Consider the following 19,350-nt stretch of genomic DNA (forward strand, 5'->3'; position numbering starts at 1 on the left):
TATCCCACACTGGTCTCAAATTGTGGCAGTACTTCTGCCTCAGTCTCCCAAGTGCTGGGAAAATCAAAACCTAAGGCCCAGAAGGTTTTCTCTCTGTAGCTCTACGGAAGTGCCCCAGCTATGGCTCCCTTGTCCGCCTCAACACGTGGGTCCTCTGCTGCCCACAAGAACAGTCAGTGTTCCTAACGACTGAACCATCTGTCCAGCACCCAACAATCTTTTCAAATTAAATCTAAAAAGGAGGGTAGCAGGGTATAGTGGTGCACGATTTTAATCCCAGCACTAGGGAGGCAGAGGCAGGCGGATCATTGTGAGTTCGAGGCCAGCCTGGGCTTTATAACGAGTTCCAGGACAGCCAGGGCTGCACAGAGAAACTCTGTTAAAAAAAAAAAAAAAAGGAAGTGGGATGGAGAGATGGCTCAGCCATTAGGAATACTGGCTGCTCTTTCAGAGGACCCACATTCAATTTCCAGCACCCACATGGCATCTCACAACCATCAGTAACTCCAGTTCCAGGGACTCTGACTTCCTTTTCTGGCCTCCTCGATACCAGGGCCATATATACATTGTGTACAGACATGCAAGCAGGCAACACACACATAAAATAAATAATCTTTTGTTTAATTGGCATGATGGCTCACACTCGCTTAGCTATATAGTGAGTTTGAGGCCAGCCTGAACAACATGAGAGCTTGTCTCAAAAACAAAACAAAATGAAAAATAGAAAAAACAAAACTTAAACTTAATAAAAGGGGTTGGGGATTTAGCTCAGTGGTAGAGTGCTTGCCTAGCAAGCACAAGGCCCTGGGTTCGGTCCTTGGCTCTGGCAAACAAACAAAAACTTAATAAAATATAATCTCTCGTTTTTATTAGAATGTATATGTCAAGTCATGTACAAAAACAAAATGGGGAGAAAGTTTCAAATATGCTAATTGGCCAAAAAATCTGCTGCAAAAAATAAGCTATTCATGGCCTTTTCTTTTTTCTTTTCTTTTTGGTTTTTCAAGACGAGGTTTCTCTGTGCAACAGCCTTGGCTGTTCTGGAACTTGCTCTGTAGACCAGGCTGGCTCAAACTCAGAGGTCTGCCTGCCTCTGCCTCCCAGTTGTTGGGACTAAGGGCATGTGCCACCATAGCTGGCTCCTGGCCTTTTTTCAATAGACAGCTGCCTCAGTTTCCCCACCTGAGAGCAAAGTCTTACTAGAGAAGTAAAGCACAGTCCACAGAAACATAGTTAGGGAGCCATAAGAGTTTCTTAATCAGAAATGCTCCTTTTCTTTCTTCCTTTTGTCCTTTTTGGTTTGTTGTTGTTTTTGGTTTTTTGTTTTGTTTTTTTAAGATTAAGAATGTAGACATATTGGACAGCTCTTTATTATACAGATTGACATGTTTTTATATTGTTCTGTGGGTTTTTGTTTGTTTGTTTGTTTTTTTCCTTCAATGTTTGTAGCTTTTTTTTTTTTTTTTTTTTTCATTTTTCGAGACAGGGTTTCTCTCTGTAGCTTTTGTGCCTCTCCTGGACTAGCTCTGTAGCCCAGACTGGCCTCGAACTCACAGAGATCCACCTGCCTCTGCCTCCCGAGTGCTGGGATTAAAGGCGTGTGCCACCACCGCCGGGCTAGTAGCTTTTTTTTTTTTTTTTTAAAGATTTATTTATTATGTACACAGTGTTCTGCCTGCATGAATGCCTTCCTGCAGGCCAGAAGAGGGCGCCAGATCTCCTTACAGAAGGTTGTGAGCCACCATGTGGTTGCTGGAAATTGAACTCAGGACCTCTGGAAGAGCAGCCAGTGCTCTTAACCGCTGAGCCATCTCTCCAGCCCTTGTTTTGTTTTTTAAGAGATGATAGTTTTGGGAGCTGAACTCCTGGAAACTGAACTCTAGTCCTCTGGAAGAACAGTGAGTGCTCTTCACGGCTGAGCTGCCTCCCCAGATGCTTTCTTTCTTTCTTTTTTTTTTTTTTGAGACAGAATCTCAGGCTGCTTTAAAACTCCACGTAGCCAAAGCCGGCCCAGAGCTCTGATCTGCTTCTACTCCAGAGAGCTCCAGGTGATAGTGTGAGCTTCTGCGACCAGCAAAAGAGAAGATTCTTTTCATTAAGTAAAGTCTTTGCTTTGACACTGGTCTCCTCCTAAAGACCAGAAGCGTGCATTCTTTGGCTATCATGATAAAATGTCACAGATATTAGCGGGACATGCTGGCTCACATCTGTATTCCTGACACTGGGGAGACTGAGGCACAATTGCCATGAGATTGAGGCCAGCCTGGTTTACAAAGTGAGCACCAGGCTACAGAATGAGACCCTCCATTGTAATAATAATCAATCAATCATTAATTTATCCATGCCTTTGAAGCCATACAATGTATAATCTGTACATGTCTACAGAGGTTTGTCTCTTGAGGACATCAAGAGATTGATAGTCTTTACAAAACTGAAGTCAGGTTCTTCTCTAAGGCAGGAATAAAAAACTGCCAGCCAATCACTTTTACTCTGCAATTGTTAAGTATGAGAAGTCAGGGCTGAAGGTGTAGGTGGACAGAGGATGGGATCCATATACCATAGTACCCCAATTTCCAAGGTATGGAAACAAAGCCCCAAGTAGTAGAGTGCATCCAGGAGACTGAGGTCTCACCATGTAACCTTGGCTGGTCTGGAACTTGCAATTAAAACATAGAGATCCCTTCACTCCTGAGCACTGGGATTAAAGGTGTGGGTCGACACACCAGCTGAGACCAGCCAACTTGAAGTAAACTAAGGGAAGAACTGCATCTCTCTGCACTGGAAGCACAGAGGGGAAGGAAGCTTGTCCTCAGGAGACTCAGGACCAGCCGGGACAGGTGGTATAGACACAGAGACAGGCTCTTTACAAAAAAACCAAGAGAACCCTGGGATCGACTTTATTGCTGATGGGTGCGGCTCTTCTTCCCTGCACCCTTGGTCTCTCCAGTGGTCCAAAGCCCCTCCACAGGATAGCACAGTGCTTAGGCTCTGCTGGGCCAGAGGCAGGGAAGACAGCCTGTCTCCAGACCCTACCCCGGCCTAGTCCCCCCCCACACTCCCACCCACCCTATTGCACATCATCATGTAAACATGGCTACAGGCATGGCCTGGAACAGGATTGAGGCAGATTGATGTGTAAACGGATCTGGGACCGGGAACTAGAGCCAGTCCCCTGGCTCCACCTTCTGCTGAGGCCACAGCTCCATCTGAAAAGGCCGGAGGCCGGGTCCCAAACTCTGGCTCAGATTATGCAGCAGTATAGATGGTTCGGCTCCCTCCTCCACCCACCCTCTCAGATTCCAACACCCTGGCTCGCCTCCAGGTCTAGGCTGTGTCCAGTTCTCTCCTTCTCAACCCCTATCGAGGGGCCGGTCACTGGTGCTGTTTCTTTCCGGAAGCCCGGGGGAAACCAGAGACAGGCAGCGGCAGTCTGTCCAGCCCTAGAAGCAGACAGAGTGGACACAGGTCCATTTCCTCAGAGGTGAAGCAACCAGAACATACAAGAGGTGAGTGAGACAGGTCACATACAAACAGGTAGCACCCCCTCTTCTCTGCTGGGGCCACCCTTGGTTCAGAATGAACATCCCTAGCCCACAATTCATACTCCCTTACCAAAGGCTTGAATCAGCTCTGCCCTCACAGCTGCAGTGAAGGTCTTCACCAGACAGAGTGTGGTGAGGCCAGCAAAGGCTGCATTGTAGAGGAACACGATGTAGAAATTGCCCAGCCAGTTGAAGCGTCCGAAGTCACCCAGCAGGTCAAAGCGAGTCAGCCCTGAAGTACAAAATCTGTAAGAAGGGGGAGTCCCCCAAGCCCTCTCCTCAAAGGAGCTCAGCTTTCTGCTGCCCTCTCGTGGCCGGACCAGAACATCACATCGGCTAGCATGGCTGTGCATGAACTACTACTCTCAAGCCAGGACAGTTCAGGACTACTGAATGCATCAGCAGCTAAATTCGCTCCTGTCCCTCCTTCCAGAGACCCTTTTCCTTCAGGAGGGCTGCCTCTAGCCTCAGGCATCTCTTGGAGCTCCCAGGAAGACAAGTGGTTCCTAGCTAAGAACCTACGAGTTGGCTTTAAGTTTTCAGTAGTGCATAGGTCAGTAACTAAGAAAGACTAAGCACTGAGTGCAGACTGTCATCACGTTTTGTTTGTTTCTTTGTGTTTTAATCCCAATTCCACTTCTCCATAGCTGGGTGATGCATGGCAAGTTCCTTAAATGCTCTGGGCCTGTTTCCTCGGTTTTAAAACAAGAAAACAACGGGGCTATAGTAATTAAGGCAATACACACATTTAACTGTTTGTACCAGGCACTACTACAATTTCCCCTTCTCTCTCTCTTTTGAGAGTCTCCTGTGTTCCAGCCTGGCTGTGCTATGTAGCTGAGGATCACTAAGAACTTGAGGTTGGTTTTTTTTTTTTTTTTTTTCCGAGACAGGGTTTGTCTGTGTAGCCCTGACTGTCCTGGAACTCGCTCTGTAGCCCAGGCTGGCCTCTAACTTAAGAGATCTGCCAGCCTCTGTCTCCCAAGTGCTGGGATTAAAGGTGTGAATGTGCCACAACCGACTGGCTCCTGCCCTCTTCTAGCCTCTTCTGGAACCAGACACACAAATGGTGCACAGACATACATGCACATACAATAAACAAAACCAAAAGCAAGCACCCAAAGCTTGGTGCAGGCCTTTATGGAGCTAGATTTTCTCCTGCAGAGAAGGGAGTAGCTCTTTGTGGGTGTTTTGTGGAGCACATCTAGTTACAAAGCATTTTTTCTTTCTTCTGTGTGTGAGTGTGTGTGTGAATGCACATGCACAGGTAAAAGACAGCTGGAGACAGTGGGTTCTCTCCTCTCTTGTGGGTTCCAGGGATTAAACTCCAGTCAAGAGGCTTGATGGTGGCAACTGCCGTTACCCACTGAGATATCCCTTTACTGACCCTGACCCTTGAATACCTTTTTTAAGTACATACTCAAAAAAAAAAAAAAAAAAAAAAAAAAGCCAGGGGCTAGAGATCTGGCTCATCAGTTTAGAGCTCACAACTGTCTGTAACTCCAGTTACAGAAGATCAACACCCTCACAAAGACATACATGCGGCAAAACACCAACGCATATCAAAAATATTAAAAGGAAAAAATAACTCTGGGACTGGAGAGATGGCCAGTAGTTAAGAGCATGTGTTGCCCTTGCGGAGTACCTGGGTCAGTGCCCAGCAGCCACGAGTGGCTTACAACCATCGGCACGTCCAGTTCCAGGGCATTTGACCCCTCTTCTGGCACCTCCACAGGTACATGCATGAAAGAGGTGCAAACACACATACAGGCGAAATACTCATACACATCAACTAATACATCTAAAAAAAAAAAAATTCCCAGCTGGGTATGGCATTGTATCACAAATTCCAGCATTCTGGAGGCTGAGGCAGAATGATTAGTGAGACCTTGGCAGTTCTGTTCTGTTACAGGGTCTCCCTGGGTAGCCCAGACTTGCTTGAAACTCCCTATGAAGCCCAGACTGGCCTTTTTTTTTTTTTTTTTTTTTTTAAATGTGCATTGGTGTTTTTCCTGCATATCCGTGTGAGGGTGCCAGATCCCCCGGAACTGCAGTTACAGACAGCTGTGAGCTGCCATGTGGGTGCTGGGATTTGAACTTGGGTCCTCTGGAAGGAGAGGCTGAACCATCCACATCAACCACTGAGCCATCTCTCCAGCCCGCAAACCTCATTTTAAAGCTATGAAAACAAAACCAATCAGTTCTCTTCCCGACTTCTGTTCTTACCGAGGGTCCGAGAGAAGACAGGAAGTGCAGAGCTCAGGACCAGAAGGCAGACGCAGTTCCCGATTATCTGGGGGGAAAACAAAGAAGAAGCAAAACAGCAAGAGTTACCACACTCAGAAGGCAGAGGCAGGCAGACTTTGTGGGTTCCAGGACAGCCAGGACTGCACAGAGAAACCTGTGGGGTGGGCTGCCAACACCCACTGCTCACCCACCCCAGGAGGCTTCTCCTCTCTCCCCCTCTATACCTGTGTCATAGCTGTATCATGCCATCTGGGCCTCAGGCTTCGGAAAAGTGGAGAACTGTAGAAACCCACGACCGAAGACACCATCAGGTAACTGTTGCCGCTGGGTTAGGGAAAAACTGGCCGGCTTCTAAGTAAGCACTGCCTGTCTCAGAGAAAGGACGCCTCAGACCTCTTTCCAAGATGAAATATTTCTGTGTGGTGTATGTGATATCCATGTGTATGCAGAGGCCACAGGTCAAAGCTGGACGTCTCCTCCTATCATTATAAATTTTATTTACTATTATGTTGTGTTGGTGTGTGTGAGGGTGTGCTATAGAGAACAACATTCAGGGGTCAGTCTCTCATGCCACTGTGAGTTCCCAGGGGTAGAACCCAGGTTGTCAGGCTTGCAGGGTAGACACTTATACCTACTGAGTCATCTTTTAAAAAACTTTCCTCAATGTGTGTACGTGTGTGGGGTATGTGCATGAGGGTGGATGCCTACAAAGGCCAGAAGAGGGAGTCAGATCCTCTGGAGCTAGACTTACAGATGGTTGTGAGCCAACTGAATTCAGTGCTCTTGCAAGAACATCAATCCCCTAACCCCTGACTCCTCTCCCAGCCCTCGCCAAACCATCTTGCCAGCTACTACCTTACTATTCTCCGAGACAGGTTATTTCAAGCCTAGAACTTACCAGTTTGGCTAGACTGGCTTTTTTGTTTGTTTGTTTTTTTCGAGACAGGGTTTCTCTGTGTAGCTTTGCGCCTTTCCTGGATCTCGCTTTGCAGACCAGGCTGGCCTCAAACTCACAGAGATCCACCTGGCTCTGCCTCCCAAGTGCTGGGATTAAAGGCGTGCATGCACCACCACCGCCAGGCTAGACTGGCTCTTAAACAAAGCACAGGATCTTCCTGTCTCTGCCTCCCAGAACTGGACTACAGGCAGATGCACTTAACTGACTTGAGTTATCTCCCCAGTCCTCAAGATCAAGTATTTCCTTGTCTGAACCCAAGTCAGATGAAAATGAAGAGTTGTCCCCTTTTCTTCCTCCTCCTCCTCCGTGTTCCCAAAGAGTCTATTGGAGTCCTGGGAGGCAGGTTTGGAAAGCAGAAGCCACGGGAGTTTCCAGAAGGATACAAGATCAATATGACCTGGATGATGGCACCAAAGGATCCCAGTTTGGAGAAGGAGACCTGGCCCAGGGAGGCATCCTGTGGAGGTTGGGGTGGCATGATTGAGGGATATTCCCACTGTGAGTACTACTAGCCCTACCCAGCCTCCCCTCTGTCCTCGGCTTCTGTTTCTCTCTCCAGCATCCCCAGCATCCCCTCGACCCTTTAAAGACATTATGCTATAGCACAATATAGCCCATTCTGTCCTGAAACTTGTGGCGATCCACCTGCTCCAGCCTCCAAATGCTAGGATAATAGGCGTAAGACACCATACCCAGCTTCCCTAGCCTTTCTCAATTAAGTCCTCTCCAAAAGAAGCGGTGGGAAAGAAGAGAGCCCTGTACCTGAATGCCCCGTGGCATGGCGGCCTCATCGATGAGCAGCTCCAGGATATGGATGGCCACAATGAGCACAGACAGGCCCTGTGTGCAGCAAGGGTACCAACTCCCATTATCCCTGCCCCAGCCCACGGCAGTGCTCTGAGCTCAACGGAAGAGCTTCTCTTCAGTCCAGCGCTCTGTGTGTAAGAGCAGATCTGCTTCCAAGCAGCTTTAGGGACCCCTCGAGCTGCTGCTAGCAACACAGCACTTGGAGGATATTACTGGATGGACTGCTTCCAGACGGACGGACCGCAAAGCTTAACCAGAGAGAGTACCCCTACGGGGCTGGATTATAACTCTACAGAGCACTGAATACATGCAAAGGCCTGGTCCAACCCCAGACACACACACACACACACACACACACACACACACACACACACACACACAGGAAATGACCTAGAGAAAGGTACTGTTTCCTCTGAAACTATTCCTGAAGTCCTAATCCAGTACAGAAGAGACACTAGATTTCAACCTTTATTCTCACTCCAAGGCAAATCTGTGTGTCTTCTTAATGATTTTGTGTGATTTGGGGTAAGTCAGTTGTATTTCTTCATCTACAAAATGGGAATTAATGTTCTTAGCACAGGAAGAGGCACAAAGCAGGTACTATGAGGGGCAACTACCACAGTGGACGACAACCATGTCCACGTATATCTTTGTCTTCCCTGAGGATGCTCAAGTATCCATACTCCCTATGCCCACCAAGGCTAGAAAACCCACCGTCAGCAGCAGCAAGCACAGCATGGCCAGAGGGTAGCCCAGGTTCCGCTGCCAGGCTGAAGCCTTCCGCCGCTTTTCTGTGCAGGAATGGGAGGTTGTTAGCAAGTATCTGGAACAAGGATCTGCTCTCCCTGGGTAAAGCACCGGTCCACATACCCAAGAGGACCCTCTGCGTCTGCAGAGCCAGGACTTGTCTGTGCAGCAGCTCCATGTCCAAAGGCAGCCAGCAGGAGGTGGGATCTGAGGGCAGAGAACACACTTCCCTTCAGTGCTTGCCAAGGCCAGTCCACCACCCAAGCAAGGGAGTATTTGAACTCACTGCAGATTCTTCGAGTCAGAGCTGCCTCCTCAAACGCTGAACAGTTCAGCTGTTCTTCCAGATCTTCTAGTAGCTGGGGGTGGGGGGTGGGGGGGCTGTCAGAGGCTCTCTGGCCCCAACAGCCCTCTACAGTCCCAATCTCAGTCTTGGTTCTAACTCTCCTTCACACCCCATGCCCGTCATTTGTCCTATCCCTTCCAATCCCTCACGTTCTGACCAGCTCAAGAGGATGGGGCAAAGGACACAGAAGCCAGCCAAGGCTGTGGTCTTCTGCAAGTTGTGCACAACACAACTGCAGGTTCATTTCATGGTTCGGCTTCAGATGCACAAGATTCACCCTGTACAAAAGGAGCACCACATACTCGAGGCTTGACCAGCAACTTCCCAGTGACGGAGAACATGCGGGCGAGACCCAGGGGAGTGCACACTGTTGGGATAAGAGCTTGTCGGTCACAGTTAGGTCCTTCCCCTGCCCTTCTCCTCCCACCCTCATTGCTGAAGCCTCCCGACTCTGCACTCACCCAGAAGGAGGAGGACTCCGAGGAAGGAGATGCAGGAGTAGAGGTAGGGGAGGTAGTACTCCCAGAAGTCTAAAGACAAGAAAAGGCATGTCAGCTTGTCTTACTCCTCCTCATTGCTAGGAGGTGACAGGGCTCAGGGTCTAGACAATTCAAACACCTCAGGCTACAGGCGAGTAACACATGGGGAAAGCTGGTCCAGGTTAGAGGCAGAGTGCTGGGCAAACGAGAGACTCTGAATTATACAAAAGACACAGCTGCTGTCTGGCCCAGGTGAGCAGGGTTAAGTATAGCCAGGTCCTCTCCCTTGTCAAGCAAGGCAGAAATTGAGATGAAACTTCTCAGTTCCAAAGTGGGAGGGCAGGTATGGTGGCACACATGCCTGGTAACCCCAGCAGAATCAGGAGGTCGAGGCAGAAAGATTTCAAGGCCAGCCTGGGCTTCATAGTCAACAATTGTTATCTATTATTTACTCATTTACTTATTTACTTAGTTATTTATTTATTTTTTTATTTTTGAACAAGGTCTTTCTATGTAGTCCAGGCTGGCTTGGAACTCACAGGGGTCCACCTGCCTTAGCCTCCTGAATGCTGGGATTAAAACTGTGCTACCATGCCTGGTTGATTATCTATTTTTCAAAATCACTGTGTGGATGTTTCTATATGTTGGATGTGTCCAAAGTCCATAAGTTTGGAACTTCAGCCCACAGGAATGGTGCCGGTCTTTTCCACTTAGGAGGACTACAGTTGACCAAACACACATGGCCAACTCAAGAGCCAGGATGTTCTTTTTTTTTCTCTTCTCTTCTTTTCAGACAGAATCTTAGATGGGTGGTGGTGGTGGTGAACACCTTTAATCCCAGCAATTGGTAGGCATAAGCAAGTAGATCTCTGTGAGTTGGAGAACAGCCAAGGTTTCTTTGTGTAGCAAAGAAACACTCTCCAAAACAGAGAATGAGAAAGAGCATCTTCCTCTGTATCCCAAGATGCAAACTCACTGTATTAACTCATGGCAGTTACCCATAGTGCTCAGATTACAAGCTCTAAAGAGGAGGAGGAAGGACAGGAGCTGGAGAGATGCTCAGTGTAAGACCCAGGTTTGGTTCCCAGCCCCCACAGGGCAGCTCACTCCAGTTCCAGAGGCTCTGATGCCCTCTTCTGGTCTGTGTTGGCACTGCACAGATGTGGTGCACAGATACAGGGAAAACACCCAGTACACATAAATCTTTCTAAAGGAGGAAAAGGCTGGCGCTCTGTTGTGGTTTGGGTGTAAAATGGTCTTTCAAAACGTGAATGTTGAAGGCTTGGGTCCCCATTACAATGGGCAGAGGTGGTGGTGTTCTTAGGACGTGATTGGAGCATAATTTTAGCCATCCACGGTTTAGAGGCTTTGCTCCAGCACATGATCCTTGCCGTGAGGTTCCGCTTCATCACAGCCCAGAAACCAGAGCCGAATGACCACAGACCAAAACCTCCGAACCCATGAGCCAAAACTGTTCCTCCTTTAGATCAGTGACAGAAAATTGAACTCTCACCATAGAGTGATTCCCTGCTGGCCTTGTCATTATCTACAATGGCGGATGCCACCCATACCATGCCCAGGACAAGCAGAGTGAGGAGTATCAACATCACCACTGTCTCGTAGACCCGGCCCAGGACACCCTACAGGAGGAAGAAATGGGTAAAGTAGAAGAGGGGGGTCAACTTTACAGCAGGGTGGGGAAGAAAGGAGACATTAGAGCTGTGGCTGGGTTTGGGAGACCAAGCGTCTGGATTCAGCAGGCAGGAAGGGCTGCTTCTCTCTCCTAATTCTGAATCGCTCTGCTCTCCTACTCCCCAATCCATATCCTGGGGATCCACTTGTAAAACCATCCTCAAATCATTCAATCTCCTGTCTGTTCCGAGGAGATGGTCCCTGACAGCTGCATCACACAGGCTCTCTGCTCTGACTTCTGGTTCAGCCTGCCCAATGCAAGGATCAGCAGAGAAGTGGAAGGTGGTGGAACAAGTCTGGGACTTCCTATGCTTTCTCTCACCTTTGGCATACTGGCTTCCAGCAGCAGCTACAACAGTAAGGCAGTAACTTTTCTGCTAAATGAGTTCATCATATTCTCAATTTTACCTACCGACAGTTCTAGAAATGCCCTGTAGGCTAGGGGTGACAATGACTTCTCACGTTGCTACAGCCTCAGACTCCTTGTTCCATCCCTTAACTCTGACTGAAGTCTGCAAATCATCTCCTATGTCAACTCCCTAGACCAGAGTTCTGCTTCTGGCTGAGTTGACTAATATTGTAATATTGCCACATTACCTTTCTGGAGCCGGCGAAGCCCTCAGACTCTGTGAAGAAATATGCAAAGGGCATAAGGAAGATGAGGGACAGGTTGGAGAAGAGAAAAACAAGGTTCCAAAGACCTAGAGCCAAAAAGGAAGAGCAGAGTTGGTCATTGAGGGGCCAGTGGAGGTGGGCGACATGACTGATTAGCTCAGGGCTGCCTGGGTCTGCCTAATTGCCTGCCCTGCTCCCTCCCCCAAGCTCCGGTCCAGGGCCACATACCATGGATGAGGGAGCCGTTGAGCCACTGGATGTAGTAGTTCCGTGGCAAGGAGAGCAACACCTCATTGCTGATGATGGAGAAGGGTAAGAGTAAGACGGCCCCCAGGGCGACTGCCAGGGTAAAGGTGCACAGCTCCAGCCTAAGAAGGGAAGAGGGGGTCGGGTCAGCCCAGCACTCACCGCCCTGCTGCCCTAGAAGGCCCGTTTTTTTCCCAAGGGCATCTATGGCTTCTAGAGCCAGCCAGGGCGATGGCAAGGAGCTCTCCAGCTGGGCTCTGCCCACTGCTAGCGCACCCTCGCCCTCACTACAGGGTAGCCTTGGCACCTGGGATGGATGGATGCCAACTCAGGCATTCATGGGCACCTGATCACTGGCCATGTCACTTGTTTAGGCTATCCTGGGAATGTGATCTTCCCATATAAGCCCATAGGGCACGCCAGGAATGCTAACAAAGCCAGGGGCGTGGCTCCTCCTCCGCTTAGGGATATAGATTTCTGAGCTTGCCTCTTTCCCTACGGATAAGAGCTCAGTCACTCCATATGGCTATGCCCTTTAAGAAGGCATTAGTGCAGAGGATAAAGACAAGCTAAAACCCAACTTCATAAGCAAGGCCTATGCCATGGGCTGCACCAGCTGGAAACAAACTCAAAAAGGGGGAATGCTGCCTTCTAGTCTGTCATGCCAGAGGGGCATCTCCACATTTCCTCTCTATATGCTGCTAGTGAATAAGAACTGTCCATAGGAGGCTGGAGACATGGCTCAGCGGTTAATTCCCAGCAATCACATGGCAGCTCACAGCTGTCTGTGACTATAGTTCCAGGGGACTCCACACCCATGGCAAAACACCAATGCACATAAAATAAAAATAAATAAGATTTTTTAAAATGTCCATAATAAGGGTCTTCCTCTAAGAACCAAGCATTTTTTTGCCCTCAGGGTGTGTGTGTGTGTGTGTGTGTGTGTGTGTGTGTGTGTGTGTGTTTTGGGAAAGTGGGTGTTCGAGACAGGGTTTCCTTGATCCCTCAGGGATTTTTAATCTTTATCAAACCCTGTCCTGTTTCCTTAGCCTGTCTTCCCCCTTCCATTCCCCACCCACACTGACTGCTGGGAGGTGAGGCCAAGCTGAAGCCACTGCTTGGTGACTCAGGCAGGTCCCAGCCAATATCCTGATCATGAAGCTCCTGGCCCAACCAGGGAGACAGGAACAGCAGCTTTTCTGAGCATCCCCAGCATAAGGCAATGCCGGAAGAAGCCAGAACAGGGTGGAAGTAGGAACTCTTTCTCTCCTGGACGGATGACAGCTCCTTCTCCCGCTGCCCTAGAGGACTTTCTAGATCCCAGCATTTAAGTTGCTGGATTCAGGGGTTGAGGGAGCGGCACTCACGCAATCTTGTTAACGGTGGCGTCTTCATCATCCACTGCAAGAGACAGACAGGAAGGGGGCTCAGCAGGATAGCAGTGGGCAGTTCTGGGAGTCAGATGCATCATAATGTGTCCCCTGTCCCCACCACTGACGACAGTGCTGAAGAAGAGGCTCTGGGAGAGCTTACATTATAAACCTCAACCTGTTCTCCGACCAAGGTGGCAAGTTTAATCATCAGTGGCCCTAGGTACACAGAATATAAGCCCCAAATTCCCCCCCTCCTCTCCCTCCTCCCCACCATCACCATCACCACAGGTTCCTCTTTATGGAGGCTCAGACTGCAGTCTGTGAGGTTGTTCACATCAGTGGCTGGGTGAGGGGAAGAGGGGATTCACAGAGAAAAGTCCCCGAGGGGCAGCACTAATGGAGATAACTTGCTGGGTGTGTTTCTCTAGCCCCCTCGAGATCTATGGGACCCCAAGCCACAATCTGCGAAAACTTAGTCTCTCCACAAAGAGAAAGATGAACACTGCCAACCCTTGGGAGGTGCCAGGTCCAGTGGGAAAGCACTAGGAAAGAAGACGGCACAGAACAAATGCCCATGACACTCAGCCTGCAGCTGCCCACTTCCGGGTCACCAATGGCTCTCGTCTGGTCCTTCCAGTGACAGAGTACTAGGTGGACTTAATTATGCCCGTTTTGTAGGGTGGAACTGAGGATTAGGAAAGCTACATGGATGCCTGGCGGCAGAGGCAGGCGGATCTCTTGAGTTCCAGGCCAGCCTGGTCTACACAGCGAATTCTACAAGAGCCAGGGCTACACAGAGAAACCCTGTCTCAAAAGGAAAGACAGGAAGGAAGGAAGGAAGAGGAAAGGAAAGAAAAGAAGGGAAAGGGAGGGAAAGGAGGGAGGGAGGGAGGGAGAGAGAGAGAAAGAAAGAAAAGCTACATGGATAGGGATGTGGTAGGATACACCAATACACCATGAAGCCCAGTATTTGGGAGGTAGAGACAGGAGTTCAAGGTCACCCTTAGCTACATAAAGAGTTTGAGGCCAGCCAGGACTACATGAGATATTGTCTATAAAACAAAATAAAACCAAGAAAGGGGTACTTGACTTTGAAAAAGCCACAATACAACATTATTTTGTACTCTAACTTAAAATACATAGAAATAAAGTAATTAAGTAACAAGAAAGAATCGAAAGCTATTTCCACCTAGGCCACCTTAGCTCTGCCTGTGGAAGGACGGGCCGAGGCAGCCAAGCTCCCAGCCCAGCCCAGCCACCTCTCCTTTCCCTACAGGCAACATCACCCAGTCCTCTGAGGCTGGCTCCATGGCAACTGGCACTCTGGCTGAAGGCAGGGAAGTCAAAAGCACCTGTGGTGAACTCAGCGGGCTTCTTGAAGCGGGTCAGGAAGACATGGCAGAGGATGTAGAGTGTCGCAAACAGAAGTATTGAGATCTGTGGCAAAAGACAACCTGGAATGAGAACTTCTAGAGTTTCCAGCACATTCCACAGCCCCAAGGGCCTTGATATAAAGCTCCATACATTCCGGGATTCTACATTTCTCACAGATGCCTTCCTTCTAGCTAAGAACCATAGGATGTCCCAAGTCCCTGGGGAAACAGTGCCAACTGTATTGGGGTACTCTGCTGGAGCTACAAGCTTCAACCATATCTTTAGAGGTGAGCAGAGACACTCCTGGTAAGATGTGTGCACTGTCTTGGCACGTCCTCTTACCCAACTCCATTTGCTGTTGGGGAAAGACTACTCCTTCAACTACTCTGTGAGAATCACGTCTCTAGACCACATCAGAACCTCTACTCTGTTTCCTCAGGGCCTGAAACATCAGGTCTGCTCTGTGCTAAACTAGAGCCCATTTAATTACCATTTAGCCTGAGCTGTCAGGCCCAGCACTTCCAGAGCAGGTTATCTGCCTCTAGTCAGTCCGCAGACCCGACCACAAGTGACTTCCAACTTCAGGGCCAGGCCTCTTAGGACCTACCCACCCACGGCCCTGAGTGGTTAGACCTCCAATTGACAGGACAGATAATTAGTGGGTGGGTTACATCTCTACACTACCTCAAAGTCAGAGAATGCCAAAAAAAAAAAAAAAAAAAAAAAAGATGCCATTGCAGTTGAGGTAAGCAAAGATACGATCAGCCTCATGTGTCTTCTAGTCTCCAAGAGGAACTGACCCTATAGGAAATCTGTACAGTGACAAGGAGAGAAGAACCAAGGAGGTCCTGTATCTAGAACAGAGCTGGAGCTTTTGACTTAGGGAATCCCACAAAGATTGTGACTGCATTTTTACAGCCAAGTGTTCTGCCTTATTCCTCCCTGAACTTGTGTAATAGCCAAGGAGGTAGACGAGCTCAGAAGGTCAGGCTTGGGGTTCCACCCAATCCCAGTAGATAGAGGAAAGGCGGTTGCTGCTGCTGTTGCTGTTGCTGTTGCTGTTCTCTCCTCTCCTCTCCCCCTCCCCCCCCTCTCAGCGCGCTCGCGCTCTCTCTCTCTCTCTCTCTCTCTCTCTCTCTCTTCTCTCTCTCTCTCTCTCTCTCTCTCTCTCTCTCTCTCTCTCTCGGGTTCCTCTGTGTAGCCCTGGCTGTCCCCTGGAACTCACCTCCGTAAATCAGGCTGGCCTCCAACTCAGAGATCAGCCCCGCCTCTGCCTCCTGAGTGCTAGGACTAAAGGTGTGCACCACTGCCACCTCCACCTCACCTAGGTTCTCTAACTTCTAGACGGGAGCCATGTGGAGGAGGTAGTAGAAACCTTCAGCTGTCCTTGGCTGGTGCTGATGTCCTAAGCTAATGCTTTAGAAGGCAGAAACATACAGTTTCCAAGGGCTCATCCCTCCAGGTTGTCAGCCCCTATACAGCATCTCAAGGTCTAGATGTGCCTCCATGATAGGCCCAATGTACCGATGAGTACCTCTCCACCAAGGAACACACCAGGTGATGTTACTTGATTCTTACACCTCAGGCCATACACCTGTACTTTCCAGCCCTCATTGATAAGGGAGACCTAGGTATATCCTGTCTCCCTCTACCTTCTCTTCAATCTAAGCATGCCTAGGGGTAGCCTAAAGCTCCGCCTGAGAAAAATGAAGGATGACTCCATCTGTGTCTCTCCTCAATTTAGTAAGACTTCTTTCCATTCCTCCAGACCCTTCTCTTTTCATTTAGTACGTGCAGAGCTCTGTGGGAGAAACACCCGACAGAGAGATGATCCAAGGAAAATATGTTTCCCTAAGTTCCACTGTATGTTCCTATCCCAGAGCAGTATACTATTGTGTGGAAGGTTCAGCTGCGATTACAGGCTACCGGAAGGAATGAGGAATCCACTAGATGTGCTCAGGACTACTGCAGAGCCCCCCTCACAGAAGAACTCCCAGAATGGCCAGAAAGCTGGAAACCCAGTCGAGTGTCAAACAAATGCTCAGGAAGTGTTGCGTGGTGTGCGTCACTGTGTTGGCTTGTGTTTGGCATGCTGCACGCCAGCGGCCCAGGGTTCAATCACAACACGAATGAAAACAAACAACCATCCTTGAAGGGCAGAGAAAATCGGCGCGGAGACTTCGGGGTTTCCCCATCTCCCTAGCCTACAACCCACCTCGGGCAGGATTACTTTCTTCCTCAGTGGGAGGACCCACGACATCCCTACCCTTCCCTCGCGCCACCAGAGCAGGTCCCTCGTTAACTGCTCAATGCGGCCGGGTCTCCACTCCAACACCAGCTACGATCGCCCTCCATCTACTTCTAAGGGGAACACGCACATCAACTTGTCCCGAAGCAAATCCACCCTCTCCCAGAAGATCAGACTCACAAGAGGACCCTCCGCCAGGAACGCCCACCGGGGTGGAGCAGAAGGGGGCGGGGGGGAGGGGCGAGCAGCGGAGGAACGGAAACCCCGCGGCTTTGTTTACGGCTCAGGGACCCAGCAGACCCGACTCCGGAGTTCGCCACCCCGGCCCCGGCCCTCTCAGGGACCGAGGTGCTGGGAGCCCAGGCGGCAGGACTTCCTGTCCCCAACGCTGCTGCCCGCGCCCCTCCCACCCCGGCCCGGCCCCTTCCCGCCCAGGTCCCGCACTCACGATGCACTCGCGGACCCGGTCGTGGAACAGCTGCTCTCGCACGGATAGCACTTCGTAGTCAGCTGCTTCCATACTCTGCTCAGCATGACTGGGGCGGGGGTGTCTCCGGGCCCGGGGAGGACGAGCGGGGAGGAGGCCGCCGCCGCCCGCCAAGCACCCGGACCCAGCCGAGGAGCCGCTCCGCGCTGCCCGTGACGGAAACTCAAAGGTAATCTGGGGCTCGGATTCAGCCGTCGGACGCCCCGCCCTTAAAGGGGCAGGTCCCAGCCCGCCTTGTCTTAAAGGGCTCGGGTCCCCCGCTGCTCCCTCCCCTTTAAGGTGGGGTCACTCACAGTCACGTTTCAACCGGCCGCCCAGCTACGCGGAAGCGCCGGGCTTGGTGCGAGCCTTTTAAGAGGCCCAGTGACGACACAAGGCATGGGCGGGTTTCTTCCCAAGAGCGGAACTGATTGGCTTCTTGTCGGCCGTCGCTCATCGTTAGGGGTGCGCTGATAGGATAGTCTGGGAAGGGAGGTGGGATATTTTTGGCCTGTCGAAGCTGTTCTAAAACTTAATCCACTTGATCCGCTAGTGAGATAGGATGGTTCCAGGATATTAGTTAGTGTCGGCCACGATTTTAGTTTAAATGAATGGTTTGCATCAGGACAACCAGTCTAGATGTAAGAGCACCACGGAGCTTTGAGAAGGAGCCGCTGCCCTGTCACCCAAGGGCCTATAGCTTTTTCTCGAGGTGTGTTTGTACTGGAGTCCCCCCCCCCCACCCCAGCCACTCCTGAAAGCTTTCACTCAGTCATTTGTATGGAAGGCCTAGGGTATCAGAGGACCAATAGTCAAAGCAAAACAAAAACTGGATAGGGAAGCCGGGCGGTGGTGGCATAAGCCTTTTATCCCAGGAGGCAGAGACAGGTGGATCACTGAGTTCAAGCCACCCTGATCTACAAAGTGAGTTCCAGGGCAGCCAGGGCTACACTGAAAAACTCTGTCTCGAAAACAAAACAAAACAGAAAACGGATAGGAGACTACAGAAAAATGTCATGAAACTTTCGTTTTGTTGAGACAGGTCTTGGTGTGCAAACCAGGCTGTCCTTGAATTCTCAGCGATCTTCCTCAGCCTCCCAGCTGATTGCTAGATGATAGGCATGTTCTACCAGGCCTGGGCTATCCTGAAACCCTGTCCACAGGAAATGTCCTCAGGGAATACTGGTGAGTGGATTGAGCCAAACATTAACTAACTACCAAACATTAACTACCTACCTGCTATGTGCAGTTCTCTTTATTGCCTTTATCTGATTTTAACATCATAGCAAGAATTTGAGACTAGAAAAGAAAGGTTGTCACGGCCCTACTTAAGACCGTGATTCTAGCTGGGCATTGTGACAGATGCCTTTAATTCCAGCGATAGGAAGGCAGAAGAAGCAACTGGATCTCTAAACTCAAGGCCAACCTGGTCTACATATCCAATCCCAGGCCAACCAGAGTAACATAATGAGAATCTATCTCAAAAAGCAAAAAAATATATGCAGATATATGTGTGTGTCTCTGTGTGTAGCAAGCTTTCTTGTTGGTCCATCTTTGGATTGCCAAATAACACAGTGGAGATTTATTAATTATGAGAACTTGGCCTTAGCTTAGGATTTTCCCCAACTTGCTCTTATAACTTAAATTAACCTGTTTTTATTAATCTACCTTCTTCCACATGGCTCAGTTGCCTCTCCTTTGTACCATTTGTCCGACTTCTTCAGTGTCTTGCTGTTGTCTCACATGCTCCTAGATTCATCCTGAGTTCCTCTCTCTGCCCAGAAGTCCCGCCTATTCTCTCCTGTCTAGCTATTGGCCATTCGGCTCTTCATTAAACCAATCACAGTAACACATCTTCACACAGTGTAAACAAATGTTCTGCAACATGTATATGTATACATAGTTGGTGGTCCACATTGTTGAGTTCCACATCTGTGGGTTCAATTAATCTCAAATAAAAAAAAAAATCCAAAAAAAAAAAAAAAAAAACCAAACCAAACCTTTGGGAGGGGTAGCTGTTAAGATGTCTCAGTTGGTAACATGCTTCTCTGCAGGCAGGAGCTAAGATCCATCCCTAGCAGCCACAATTAGTAGTGCATGCTGGTGAACCCAGCATTGGGGCTGGGGAGGCAGAGACAGGAGGATCCCCAGGGCAGGCTGGCTGGCCAGCCTACCCTATTCATATAGCCCCAGGTAAAAGAACATTTGGA

At 49.6% G+C, this 19,350-nt stretch overlaps 1 protein-coding gene across 3 annotated transcripts; it reads right to left on the bottom strand.

The window, feature by feature from the left end:
* Positions 1 to 2,862: 2,862 nt before the first annotated feature.
* On the bottom strand, positions 2,863 to 17,502 carry Lmbr1l (limb development membrane protein 1 like). 3 transcript variants are annotated; one of them, XM_036207855.1, is made up of 18 exons: positions 17,455 to 17,502; positions 17,123 to 17,307; positions 14,405 to 14,489; positions 13,047 to 13,080; positions 11,662 to 11,801; positions 11,416 to 11,519; positions 10,640 to 10,766; positions 9,109 to 9,177; positions 8,950 to 9,014; positions 8,588 to 8,660; positions 8,425 to 8,508; positions 8,269 to 8,345; positions 7,510 to 7,587; positions 7,131 to 7,204; positions 6,014 to 6,104; positions 5,769 to 5,835; positions 3,613 to 3,774; positions 3,074 to 3,440 (listed from the first exon to the last, which is right to left on the bottom strand). In XM_036207855.1, the coding sequence occupies exons 2-18, from the start codon at positions 17,192 to 17,194 to the stop codon at positions 3,373 to 3,375; spliced, it is 1,470 nt and encodes a 489-aa protein (XP_036063748.1). In that variant the 5' UTR covers positions 17,195 to 17,307; positions 17,455 to 17,502; the 3' UTR covers positions 3,074 to 3,372. The 3 variants fall into 3 exon arrangements, with proteins under 3 accessions (XP_036063747.1, XP_036063748.1, XP_036063749.1); XM_036207854.1 differs by having other exon boundaries at positions 2,863 to 3,440; positions 17,123 to 17,502; XM_036207856.1 differs by lacking the exons at positions 17,123 to 17,307; positions 17,455 to 17,502 and adding an exon at positions 16,855 to 16,913.
* Positions 17,503 to 19,350: the final 1,848 nt, after the last annotated feature.

Source organism: Onychomys torridus, chromosome 16 (assembly GCF_903995425.1).
Source record: "Onychomys torridus chromosome 16, mOncTor1.1, whole genome shotgun sequence".
NCBI classification, from domain to species: Eukaryota; Metazoa; Chordata; class Mammalia; order Rodentia; family Cricetidae; genus Onychomys; species Onychomys torridus.